The sequence below is a fragment of the Triplophysa rosa genome, linkage group LG17 (genome assembly GCF_024868665.1).
Source record: "Triplophysa rosa linkage group LG17, Trosa_1v2, whole genome shotgun sequence".
NCBI lineage: Eukaryota > Metazoa > Chordata > Actinopteri > Cypriniformes > Nemacheilidae > Triplophysa > Triplophysa rosa.
The window spans coordinates 9365990-9379374 of record NC_079906.1 but is presented as its reverse complement, the minus strand read 5'-3'; the positions used below and the strand labels follow the sequence as shown (position 1 = coordinate 9379374).

The 13385-nt window shown below is 38.1% G+C and overlaps 1 protein-coding gene across 1 annotated transcript in view; it reads right to left on the bottom strand.

The window, feature by feature from the left end:
* si:dkeyp-14d3.1 (transmembrane protein 132C) overlaps positions 1–13385 on the bottom strand; it is a 244288-nt gene that overhangs the window by 179302 nt on the left and 51601 nt on the right. The window contains exon 2 of the mRNA XM_057357037.1: positions 7285–8173. Coding sequence (XP_057213020.1) covers positions 7285–8173 — 889 coding nt within the window. The remainder of the gene's footprint in view (positions 1–7284; positions 8174–13385) is intronic.

Genomic DNA, 13385 nt, shown 5'->3' with positions numbered 1-13385 from the left:
GGTACTTTGACTGCTCTATTTTTCCTCACATTGTCGTCGCTACTTTATATGTTTAATTTTCATGTGATTGGCTAAGGAGAATCAGTCGCGTCACTTGACCCCGTCCACTCAAATGGTGCATAGAAAACTTGTGTCACACAGATTTCAAGACACCTGCCGCCAATTTAGTTTAATCATGGAGGACGAACGTGTGCGGCAGGCAGGGCGCGTATCAAATGGCGGTTTTGCGCGCTTGAAAGTCACTGCGGGGAAAGGGAAACAATACGAAGGCTCGTCGGAGATATGGAGAAATATTGAGGTCCTGTATCACTCCATTCGCCAAGTGTCATCCAAACGGCTATATCATTAGATAAAATAGTCTCTACATCAAGTGCTCTGCCCTTATAAGTGAGTAGGGAACATATTCGTTTGGACGCATGCGAAGCAGTTTCGTAAACTCCATTACCAGTTATAATGTTATAAATAATGTTCAGTTTCTTGCACAGTTCGATCGATTCGCTTAAATAAGACGTCATTAATACATCGAAAGAAGCCGCAGGATTACTTTTATGTTGCCTCTATCTGTATTTTGAACTTTTAAAGACATGAACCTGTGGACTTGCATTTTATGAAAAACCATGGATCACAACTCCGGGTAAAAGTCTTTATTGTTCTACCTAAGAAATAACGTCACACATCTTGGATGGCTTGAGGTTGAGTAATTGATCAGCCAGCTCCTCTACAGATATGACTGTTAATGCTAATCCAATGCAATTTAGGTTACAAATGTTTTTTTGCATTCAGTATTTTGGGCTCTTATTTATTAATTTTTGCATTGTGGGGCCTAGTAGCCTACACGTGATTGAACAGTGTTGGAAGTGCATAAATGGTTTAAACTGGAAAACTGAGCTCATGACAGACAGACAGACAGACAGACAGACAGACAGACAGAACACATTGAATGGCTATTTTGTCCATTGTTGTATCCAGTAAGGTAAAGATGTGTTTTGTTAAAAGTAGCTATTTTCTATATAAATCTCCAAATTTGATTATTAATAATTATTCTTAATTCATTAAATAACACTGTCTAAAAAGTAACGAGTAACTAGTACTCCGAGTAGTTTTTGAGAAGAGTATTTTTTACTTTTACTCAATTACTTTTTTAACACCATGTAGCGAGGAAGGCGGGGCGAGAGCCGTGGGGCGAGTAAGGCGGGGCCGGCGGCGTAAGTGGCAACGAGTGTCAGCTGTGCGACCGCCGGCCTCACGGGGGAGCTCGGGAGCATAAGAGGACGAGCGACCGGACCATCAAGAGAGAGGACCCGGGCCCGGAAGTTAAGTGGAGTCAGTTTGTTTGGCCGGCAGTCGGCCGCGAGGGGCTGCCGGCCTGTTTTATTATTGTTTATTTACTTTCACGATTAAAAGTTTATTGTTTGAATGATGCCGGTTCCCGCCTCCTTCCTTCCCTTCTATTGAACTTTGTTACACACCAGTACTTTTACTTGTAATTGAGTACAATTTCAGCAATGTAACAGTACTGGTATTTAAGTACAAATTTCCAGTACTCTTTCCACCACTGCTGTCTTGTGATTTCAGTTAAACATGAACTGCCTTGTTTAAGGGCAAATTAATTCTCCATCTCAATTACTGCCTTTATGTATTAGGAGGAATCAAATCAATGCTCATATTTCTATCAAGTATAAAAGATACATCTGGGGTTGAAAACTCAGAATTGTCAGCAATTATATCCAAACTAAAATATAATGCACACTCAAGATTTTGAATGGTGTGCTTCATAAACCTGTGAATGACAATCTGTTTCAGAATACAGCTAAAGGCAAGTGCCATCAACACAATAGACATTATAGTTTATAGAAGAAGCCGAACACAGATGGCAGCGCTTTGTTTACACACACACACATGACATACAAAAGACTTACAAAAATACATTCAAAGAGAAAATTGTCAGATTCAGGAGGCTGATATAAATGTTCATTTTTTTATAAACAGCAAGTGGCTCATTTAACTTATTTGCATTTAGCAAACTAAGATGGATTTTTTAAGTAAAACTACAATGTTTGATCAAGTAATGTTTTACCCGAATAGCATATAGCCATAACAATTGATAGCATAAAAACACATTCAGACAGTGCTGCAGAGAACATGTAACCTGCGTTTGGTCACTTAGTGGCAGAAAAAATAAATGCAAAATTGGCCTTTGAAAAGAAAAAGAGGTGGTAATGCTATTTAGTTTGTTTAAAAGAACAAGGTATAGACATGCTCTTTAGGAAAGCTAACCTTAAATGACTTCTCTTGTGATCTGGCACTATATGGAAAATAAAATGAACTTGACCTTCAAGGGGTGCGGGAAATTAATGCTTGAAATCAAACTTACCGTACATTAAAAATATATACAGTTCCTCTTAGAACATTTATCTTATTATGTTGCATATAAGGCATATCTAAAAAATGCTGGTTTTCAACCCATAGTTGGTTCAAAAAAGGACAAACCTAGCAATGGGTTATAAATTAATCTGGGTTGTTTCAGCCCAAAATGTTGGATTGTGTCAAATATGGACATTTTCTGTTTTAATTTTAACCAACGGTTAGGTTCGTACGGTTTGACCCAACCATGGGTTATAAAACAACATTATTTTTTTGAGTGCACTGAATGTAATTCATTTATTAATTAACAGAAATAAAGTGTTTTTGACACTTAGGATGTTATGATGCTCAGGCTATTTTTGGTGTGTGTTGGGAATGTGTGAATCACATTGTATTGTTGTCCATCAACAAGACACTGAATGACCATGGCACTCTTTAAAAGAGTTCTTTTAACTTTTTGCATGTAGCAATCAGGCAATAAAGTTTTTTTAAGGGTGCCATGGTCATCCAGTGTTTTGTTGGAGCACTTTAACATCACATTTCAACTAGAATGCACCCTCTACTACCGCACATTGTTATTGCATTGTTTTATTACCATCTGTGAAAAAAATACAAATTTCCCCCACCCCATGATGATTTTAAGGAGCACAACAATAGCCCACAACGCTCCAGGATTATTTGTGCTGTACCACTAAGTACAAGAAACAGTTACTCCTCACATCTTGATCCTGAAAATGGTAAATTTGCTGATACTCACACAAATCAAAGCAACTTTATTCAGTTTTAAAGTTACCTGCAAACAAAGCAAGTTTGTTAACCATAAAGCTACTGTATGCAACATTTAGCTATTGATTGTGGAAATAAATGTGTCTTGGACAGTATTCTGTGCTTTAGTGCCTTGGGAAATTATAAACACTGGTATTGGAAGTGCTATAAGCACAATATAAATGAAGAGACCATTCGAAATGTTTATTTAATCAGCAGTTCTAGATGTATCGTGGCCATTGCAGTCCAGTGTCTGTTGAATTTCAACAAAATCAAACCTCAGGAGTATAGCAATAGCAATGTGGAAGATTGACAGCATGTCAAGACACATGACAACTGTGATTTAAAATCGAGGTCATCACATAAAAAATATAATTTTTAAACTTTCCTAAATACATGTAGAAATATGACTGCTTTCTTTGCAGTATTTGAGGTCTGAAAAAATACAGAGCATCTTTTCTGTCATTTTGACCTGTTTCTCTAGTTTTCATTTTCTGCAAATAAATGCAAATAGAAACAATATTTTTATTTTAAATTTGAGAGAAATGTTGTTAGTAGTTCACAGAATTAAACAAAAATTATAATTTTGCCTAAACACATACCTATAAATAGTAAATTCAGAAAACATTTTTTTTTATGGTTTCTTATTTTACCCCAGGGCTGTATATTAAAACAACAGATCAGGTCCTCGAATCTGATTGGATGAGAGGTGTTCCTTGATTACTTTTATATGACCAGGACAGCACTGGGACACTTTACTGTTGACTCCTTTGTAAACTACCAGGTCAAACAAAACGACTTGAAAAGTACAGACTCAGAATTCTTTCCATTTATGAGGCTTGGGGCCCTATTGTACACCCGGCGCAACGCGGCGCAAGTGTTTTTGCTAGTTTCCGCCCGACGCAGTTCTCATTTCCTGTCCTGCGCCGCGTTGTTTAAATAGCAAATGCATTTGCATTTGCTATTTACCATGGATTTGCCATGGGCGTTTTGGTCTAAAAAAGAGGTGTGCTCAGGCGCATTGTTGGCGCGCTGCTATTTTGAGGAACTGAAAATAGACTGCGCCATAGTCCAACTCAAACCATGTCTAAAGTCTAAAGTCAATGGCGCAATTTTTTTTGTTTGTTTAAAAAAGAGCGCATTAGTAGAAAATCCGCCTCTGGGCGGGTCCACATACAATGCGCTTTTACTTTACTTATTACACAGAGGGAAGCGCAGCAGCACACAAACATGCCAAATATAAAAAATAAATTAATTACAATGTAAAAGATTATTATGGTGTACATACAGATAAAAATCCGTCTTGTCATGTAGATGATGGAGAAGCGTCCAGTCTTTGCTCTTGCAAATTCCGGCGTGTATGTAGCTAATCCGCCATGGTGCGAGCGCAACTGGCTCTTAAAGGGAATGAGAGATGAGACTCTGATTGGTTTACTGCACGTTACGCCCAAAAAACAGCTATTACTCATTAAGAGAATCGGGACAACCCGTTTAGACCATGCGCCCGGGAGTGCCGACCTTTTCCCGTCGTTAAATTAGCAAAAGTGGATTCGGACACGCCCTGAGTGCACCTGTGCCGTGCACTTTAAACCATGCCCTTAGATCCTAAAAATAGGGCCCTTGGTGTTTTTGTACTAGCGACAATCATTATCACTCAATCACAAACCAATCCACGTCTGCTGTCCTCCATCTGCTTTGAAAAGGATCTCCATAACTAAAGACACCAGACTCATCATGTGCGTATCATATTAAATACAATACCATACAGTAATATCATCGCAGGTATGGCACTGTTGAGATTGCCCCTATCATTATATTGTTCTTTCATTAAGGCCCCTGTGTTTTCTTCTGAACTCAGTCTAAATCCCTGCCATACTTATTCATAAACGCGGTCACCTTTCGATTCAGATCAAGCAATTTCAAGTGACACCTCGACTGAGAAGAAAAGGATTATGCATGAGAAGAAAATGAACTCATTTGAGTGGAACTGTTGTTTGTGTCATCATCCACTTCATCCTGTTTGTGTTTGTGTGTGCATGTGGTATTATTGAAGATTAGCCCTCTTCCAGCTGGGATGAGATTGTTTACCCCGTGTAGAGGCTGATTGCTTTTGGAGTTAGCCAGTGGATATGTTTAACAGGCCTGAGCTGTTTGTGGAACATCTTTCCACAGAACCTAAAGTGATAATTATAACAAAGTCTGAAGCGATGGTTGAAGTGAAGCATTTGTTCGTTTTTAAAACTGTTGAGAACTCTTAATATATACAGAACAGAAATAAAAAGCATCAAGCCATCAGAACGCATCATTGGAACTAGCGTAACATGTGTAAAGACAAATTCAAACTGATCCAATCTACACCCACTATAGTCAACAAACACACCATTCTGTTGGCTTTACAATGTTGAGAACAGAACTGTGCACCAACAAACGCAAGCAAACTTGCACGCTGTCAGAGACAACAAGTGTACAAATGAAACATGTTAAACACAATTAAATCAGACAATGGAAAAACAATGTCATTAAAAGCAAATATAGTACAAATATGCCCTCCTGACATCACCTTCTACTATCACTCTACATATTCACATAAGCCTCACGAAGTTGTTCAACATCAGCTATCTATCATCCCTCTCAGTGGCCCTTAGCTTGCACGCTCATGCAGGTTTACAAATTGACTTGACCCCTTGTCAGGTTGTGTCTCATATGGTTAATAATGTTCTCACCCACTGTGAGACAATCGGACGAGCTCGCAGTCATTAAGCTAATGGAGGCGCATTCTAATTGATGACATCCTCATTTGCATTGTGTGTTAATTACCGAAATCACTTAGCCGCATCTGCAGATTCTAATTACTGCCCGCAGTTTCTGTTTTCACCTGAAAATAAAGACGTCTTTCTGCCTGCTACGCTAAACAAAAAGCAAAGCTAAATTAAGTAAAGTAACCTCGATTTGATAACACGCGGCAGGCACACGAGCATGAATTAATCAAAACAATTTCGAGAGCCAAAGAATATATGCGTCCACACATGGAGATCTAAGAATGGCAAAGAATGATAATTGGGTTAAATGTGATTGGTTGGTACTAAATTAACCGGAGAAAAAAGAAACGGAAGTAAACAGGCTTTTTTGAATCGGTATCTGCAAAACAGGTTGCTATTTAACATTGCTATTATGCTGTGAATACAAAATAAGTGCTATTATAAAACACTTCACAATTATACTGTAACTACTGTAAGATATGCAGTATGGCTGGGCGGTATGATGGTACAGAGCAGGGGTCTCCAACGTTTTTTAAGCGAGGGCTACCTGAAGAGATAAAATCATCTAGAGCAGGGGTTCCCAAAGTAGGGGTCGGGACCCCCTGGGGGGTCACAAGGCCGCGAGGGTGGGGTCGCAAGATGATTTCCAGAAATCGTTTTTTTATTATTAGGAATAGCGTATTTAATCAATAAGTGTAACAAAATATATAAAAATATTAGTTAAGTAAAAAATAAAACCATGCAAATAAAAAGCCATCAGCCTTAGGAATTTCCTCCCCCTCGATCATGACCCCTGAGGTGATTACGTCACATTAGCAACTGCATTAGGTTAGGTAAAGCAATTCCCATATGTGCAGGCAAATTATGTTTCACGCTTTAAGTTTAGGATATTTTTATTTGTGTTTTTTGTGTTGTCATAATGCTCGTGTTTGGATAGACCTAATAAGTGCATGTGTGTAGTTGGGCGCAATGTTTGTATACTTTAAACCGGACAGAAGACAGACGTCATTCATTTCTTACGGAGAGTCGCACAGAGGCTGCGTGGGGTACACTGAAAACAACTAGTTGGATTTACTTAATTTTTTCTTTTAATTTGCTCACAATTTTATAAGTAAATCTACTTAAATCTTTGGTAAAACTAGATTTTTTTCATCTTAAGGTTGACATTTGCATGGAATTGTCCAGATAAGTAATACATTTAAATTATATTTTGTTTTCATATGTTCCCTCCAAAAGTATTGCGGGTCTTTTGTCAAAGATCAGTAGATCACATCTGTGTTGTAGAGATGGTTTGGATTCCTACATACTGTAATTATAATAAAACAAAAATCTGACAACACAGCAAACTTCAATTTGCTATCACAGTTATTGTATAAGTAGAACACACATGTCTTACCTGAGAGTGAACATTTCCACAGGTGAAAACGGCAAAGCTGCAATATATGCCGACACAGTATCCCTTTGCCGAATGGGTGCGGATGGCACCAGCACTGCAAAATTTCCATCCAATCGGAGTTCTGTTAATTCTGGAGCGGACTGAGTTTGAAACAATCGTACACTCCCAATCCGCCTCATGGGCGTAGAAATCGGCGACCCAAACAATCCATCCTGATCTGACTGATCAGCATCCCTGACTACTAACTCCTCATTAACACAACCTTCATTTTCTGCGGCCCGAAGGCTGTAGTAGAGCTCAATGGCTGTTCCCTCTGAAGTATCTGGACTCCTCTGCCGTCCAGGGATGACACTAGGAGGCGCAAACCACACAGAAAGAGGCTCGAGCTCCGCGACGCAGACCCCAAGCTCCCCTCTCAACCTGCAACTCCCCCGGACCTCTTGGGTTTCGTGGAAGGCGAACATTCGCACGCAAGGCAACTTATCCACTGCGCTGTAGTCATCCCAGTCTCTCCCGGCTATGTAGAACAAGACCTGAACCTTGGGCTTGTTCAGGTAAATCCTTTCATTGAGAACAAAAGTTTGGACTTTCCAGTTGAAGGTGAAGAGAGATGAAGACGCCACAAATGATCCAGGCATCTGCAGGAGGTCCAGAGGAACGGCCTCTTCGGCGGAGAGGCTTCCATAAGTGGCATTGATAATGGGCAGTTTCCTGGCTTGGTGGATGAAGAAGAGTTCAGTTCTGGAGAGAAAACTAGAGTTACGCATGAAGTCCTGTGTGGCCTCCTTGAGAAAGAAGGACGACTCGGTGTTGAGGAGCTGGTAGTTGACAGGCAGGTAGGTTGGAGAGGCATAGCGCTGTAGATTCTCCAGGATACGACAGTCTGTAACTGAAATAAGAATAAAATGTCAGAACCAGATGAAACAGATTGATTTGGGTCTGTAATATTTGAGTAAAGATAGAAATATCCTGGTAAACTCAAGGCAAGATTCTTATTGTTTTTGTGATGTTTCATAATGCATGCCTGACACTCTTGAGAAAAGATGATTTTTGCTCACTGTTTTGCATGAATAAAAAATATCACTTTTTACCCTAACCCCAATGTTCCAGCAGGTTCTGGAGGCCAAATGTAATAAAGAGCTATGCCTCGAAATCCCAACCATTCATCTGAAGGGGCACATGAGCCCTTGAACTTCAAATATTGTTGTTATCACAAATAAATCGAGCAGATCAGATCATTCAACCATTCCAGATTTTATGCAATTAATTATCTAGTTTACCTTATGGCCTCCAAAACATCTATTGGTATTGCAGCACTTAACTGCTATAAAGCTGGTAAAATTGTTTTGGGTTTTTAGTTTTTGCACAGAAGCATTACAGTATACTTTATATTCATCCTCTCATTTCAGCGTTTACGTTCCGCAGTCACATGAAAATAGAAAAAAGTGATACTAGCGGCTTCGCTTTGTTTTTTATGATTAAAAATGTTGTGTTCATGTGTTCAAAGTTCATAGTTGTACTTAAGGTATAAATATCAAGCACAACTTTGAGATGAATTTAAGGAGTCTTGACAAAAACAACAACAACACATGTGCAAAGTTTTTAAAGACAAGGTCCAGGGGGAATATATGTAATATACTGCTGTCCTTCTGAAACCTCACATCTCCATATTTCATGATTTTTATGCCATAAAGCATTATTTTTAGTCACTCTTTACGTTTGTCACTGGTTTTTGCAAATATGTACAGTAACCAATAACAACTATTCAAAAGTGCTTGTGAACTTTGTCTATACAGTATTTAATAATTTTAAAAGTACAGTGGGTTTTTTTTTCAATTTCCTGAAAAACAGCGAATTTGGACATCCAAGGTTTCATAAGGACAGCAACAAAATATGCATTTTCTAAGCGGTTCATTTTTATATTTAAATAAACCTATGTTACCTGACATTCTATTTGCCTTTTTGACCATAAAATTTTCCAATGAATACCTAAAAAGTTTTGTTTTGTTCATTTTGTTCCATACAGCTCACATTTTGATTGTTTAATTGAAAATAATGGTTTTCAAACTTTTTTGTCAGCCGAACCTCTTTGACCAAAATTCTTTACTTTAAGTACCCCCGGAGATTTTAAGAAAATATTTTAATAATTTAATGGCACATTTGCAACTTTTTATTATTTAAGTTTATATAGCTAGTGTTATTATTAAACATTTCACCAAATTATAACAACATGAATTACATATAACATAAACTTTACAACTTTTAACTATTACTTTTTTCACAATGGGCTATCATTTAAATTTTTTCACACAGGGTTTCCTTAACAGCGTATTATCGTTATACAGTTACATTTTTACATTTGTACAATTTGTATATACACTGGTAGACATGCAGTATAGCAACCCACGAACCCCCTACAATTCCCGTTTGGGAAACCCTGGTTTAACCTGAGGAAGAGTTATAGGGATAGTTCACCCAAAAGTGAAAATTCTGTCATGAATTACTCACCCTCAAGTTGTTCCAAATCTGTATAAATATCTTTGTTTGGTTGTACAGATATTTGGGAAAATGTTAGCAACTGACGTTTCTGGTGCACCACTGACTACTATAGTAGAAAAAATAATTGTATTTTTTTTGTTCTGTTAAATACAAAAGAAGATATTTTGGAGAATTTAGGAAAACAAACCGTTCTGAATCACTTTTGACTACCATTTTTTGACTACCCAGAAATCTCAGTTGCTATCATTCTTCTAAATATCTTTCTTGTTCAAGAAATGTATACAGGTTTGGAACTAATTGAGGTTGAGTAATTTATGACAGAATTTTCATTTTAGGTGAAGTATCCCTTTAAAAGAAAATACAGTACAAATATACCCCAGACATCACTTCTGGCCACTACTGTACATGTGTAATGGAACTTAGTGTGTCCGATCTGTGTGGTAAACCTTACTCCTTGACCCCAAGAGAGGCTTTAGCAACACACTCTTGGAGCTGTGGCCTTAAGCCTTCGGATAGGACCGGTTACACATGTAAAATCTCTCTCAAACAAAATCACATAATACAAGAAGCTGTGAATATGGGAATTTCAATGACCTCCTGACTCTTGAGCTGATGTCTGATAATTCTTTCATAGGACTAATCTAAATTGTCACTTTTTCAGACATCTACTGAATCATAATAGAAGTGCCGATGTTATTGCAGAGCAGGCACTGGTGGTATTCCGTGTGATATCTCTTGTGCTGTTTGTGTTAAACAGCACTGACTGTGACATGTTATTACAACCACAATAGCAAAGCCTTCAGCAGAAACATCGATTTCACCTCACAGATAGACAGTAATATGGAGAAGGATGAGACATACTGATATAAGGAAGAGGATACTTAAAATAATATTTAATGTTTGTGTCCGTAAGGCCCATTATATATGTCATAAAATCTCATGTTTTATAATGTTACATAACTAAGAGTAGTTCGTACTACATGATGTTTTATTAACAAAGTTCAGGAGGAGCACGTGCAAACAATTACGCAGCTGCAAGCCATTAGCCATTACGTCTCCCATCCTATCAATTCAAGAGCAAACTCTATAAATAGTTAAATCGCCTTACCTCCTTCACTCTACAGTTTTGCAATATCCCGCCTCCACCCCGACTCCTCACTATTAAACCCTCTCCTTACCCGGGGGGGGGGAAGCGCTCTGGGCTCGGGCAAACACCGAGATCGGAGCCCTCGCCCCGGACAAGGGGGAGTGCTCCGGGGTTGTGAGAGAATGCCGTCCCCAGAGCACTCTCCCCGGACAGCACACAAAATACGCATACAATATTCTCTGCTTAATTAAACTGCCGCCTATTTAATTATTTGCTAAGGCGAATACTCATTTATTTGTGCTGTTTTACAGCTGCACATGATGTGCTAGAAGGATTATGGAAATCAGGTTGTCGAGAATTTAGACTATTGTGATTTGTTGTGTTTTAAAGAGACAGTAGAGCATGGCTTCACCTCTGTGATCCAGACACCTGAATCAGCTCTTTAGAATGTCAAAAGTGGACTCGAGGACATTGGACATATCTGAAATGTATGGCCGGTGATAATGCTCTTATCCAACCGATGGACTACTGCTGCCATGATCGCTAGAATTTGTAAAGACACATCAATTTAAAATGAAATGACCTCTTCAACACTTCACCTTGTTGAAACTTGCAACAGCAAATAGCTTTTTTAGGAAATAAAAACAAGGTCTGATATGTTTAAAAACATTGATTTTAAAACTTAACATGTATTTACATTTTTTTTTCAAAATAAGACTTTAAAAATCTCATTACCATAACAGCCTAAACATGTCAATACCATAGCATGTTTTGCTAAAACAAATTTAAGAAAGCCTAAGCAAGTTTTTATTCTTCATACATATTTATACTTTAGTGAAGCATATTTTTATTGGAAATATTTTTTAATGTTGAAAACTACCTGTTACAGTAATGATAATCAAAACTGTCATGTAAAAAGTAAGGAGAATGTTAAACTACATAAATATAAAGACATATCTTAACCTAGTAGCCGTGAGAATGACTCTTTCACTGAATTTCCAGTTTGTTTTCCTGTGCACTCTATTATTGTTTTACTACTTTTTTAAAGTAAGTACAATTGTTTTGTAGCTCAATTAGCATTGTGTTAGCAGCGCAAATGTCAAAGGTTTGATTCCAAGGTAACACAAACTAATGAAACGTAACTTGAATGCACCATCACTTTGGATAAAAAGTTCATAAACTGTAATACAATCTTTCTCCTGAAGTCTGTTAGCACAAAGTTAAATTCACTTTGCATATTTGTATCCAACTTGTTTTTTAACATCATATCCAAATCAATGGTTAAGTGGTTTTTGACCTTTAAACTGAAGAACTATATGTACTCTGATTAGTCTTCTCACTTTCGGCTCTCCGTTTTCACCAAGCAGAAAGCGATGAATGACCTCCTTGTAAATCAGAGAGAATAAATTACTGCTCATCCAGGAGGATTTGCTGTGCATACACTAACACAGCTGAAAGAAGCTTTGAAGGGGTTACGAGGTCACAACTTGTCATCGCAAAACAAAACTGTAAAAATGATAAGACTGCACAACATCACACTGTTATAATGACTCACCTTTTCAAGCAGTTGAAATTTATTTGTTGACACTTAATGCTGAATGTCTTCATGTCTGACTTCATTATTTTAGCTTATAAAAGGCATTTTTATTGTGCCTTTAAAAAGGAGTTTAAAGGTTAAAGTTGAACTAGAAATACATATTCCCTAAATCAGCAGTAAGGGTGCTTCGATTGATCAGTCGGCAATCATTATCGGCCAATAATCGCTTTAGCTTGATCGGCGATCTCTAAATCAAAAGAGCCGATCAAATGACACAAAACGTGTAGACGTATGAGGTCTGGACAGTCACTCACCCAGCTGTCGGTTGCCTGTTAATCATTTTTGTTGCACTCTGAAGTAAACTGAAACACGTACACACTGCACATAAATTCGGTTTACCAGAGTGATAACTGCATTCTACTATCCAATTAACCCCCGCAAAAATGCAGATAGTGACAACAGCATTTACCAAAACCAGAGCCGTTGAATATGAGAGTTACTACACTCGATCACGCCGCGTGTGGTCACGTGGTTCACATAGCCCTCAATAGTTCCAAACAAATCCGTTCTGTCAACCTACTTAAATGGATTTTAGTTAACTTTATTTATAGCAGAATTTTGTCTGGGGAGTAATATGAATTTATAAACGTGTATAAATATGCCGTTATTTCACCAACTGTACAGCAAATGCGTTTGGGAGACATTGAAATGAATGGGCTTCAGTGCAGTGTTTGGAACTATTGGTCGCTCGATGACACGAGTTACTTTCGCATTCCATTCTTCCAACGAACGTCTATGTTAGTGTCGTAACTCTGTTTTTCAACAGCGCTGACCAAAACTATACGCAGTGTGTAAGGAACCGAACTCAATAACTATGTGTTCATGACGTATCTAAACGACCATCAGGTGTTTTCGTATGTGAGGTGCTAGAAAACAGCAGTGAAAGAAGTCTTTTTGACACGGGGCTAACGTTAGCCG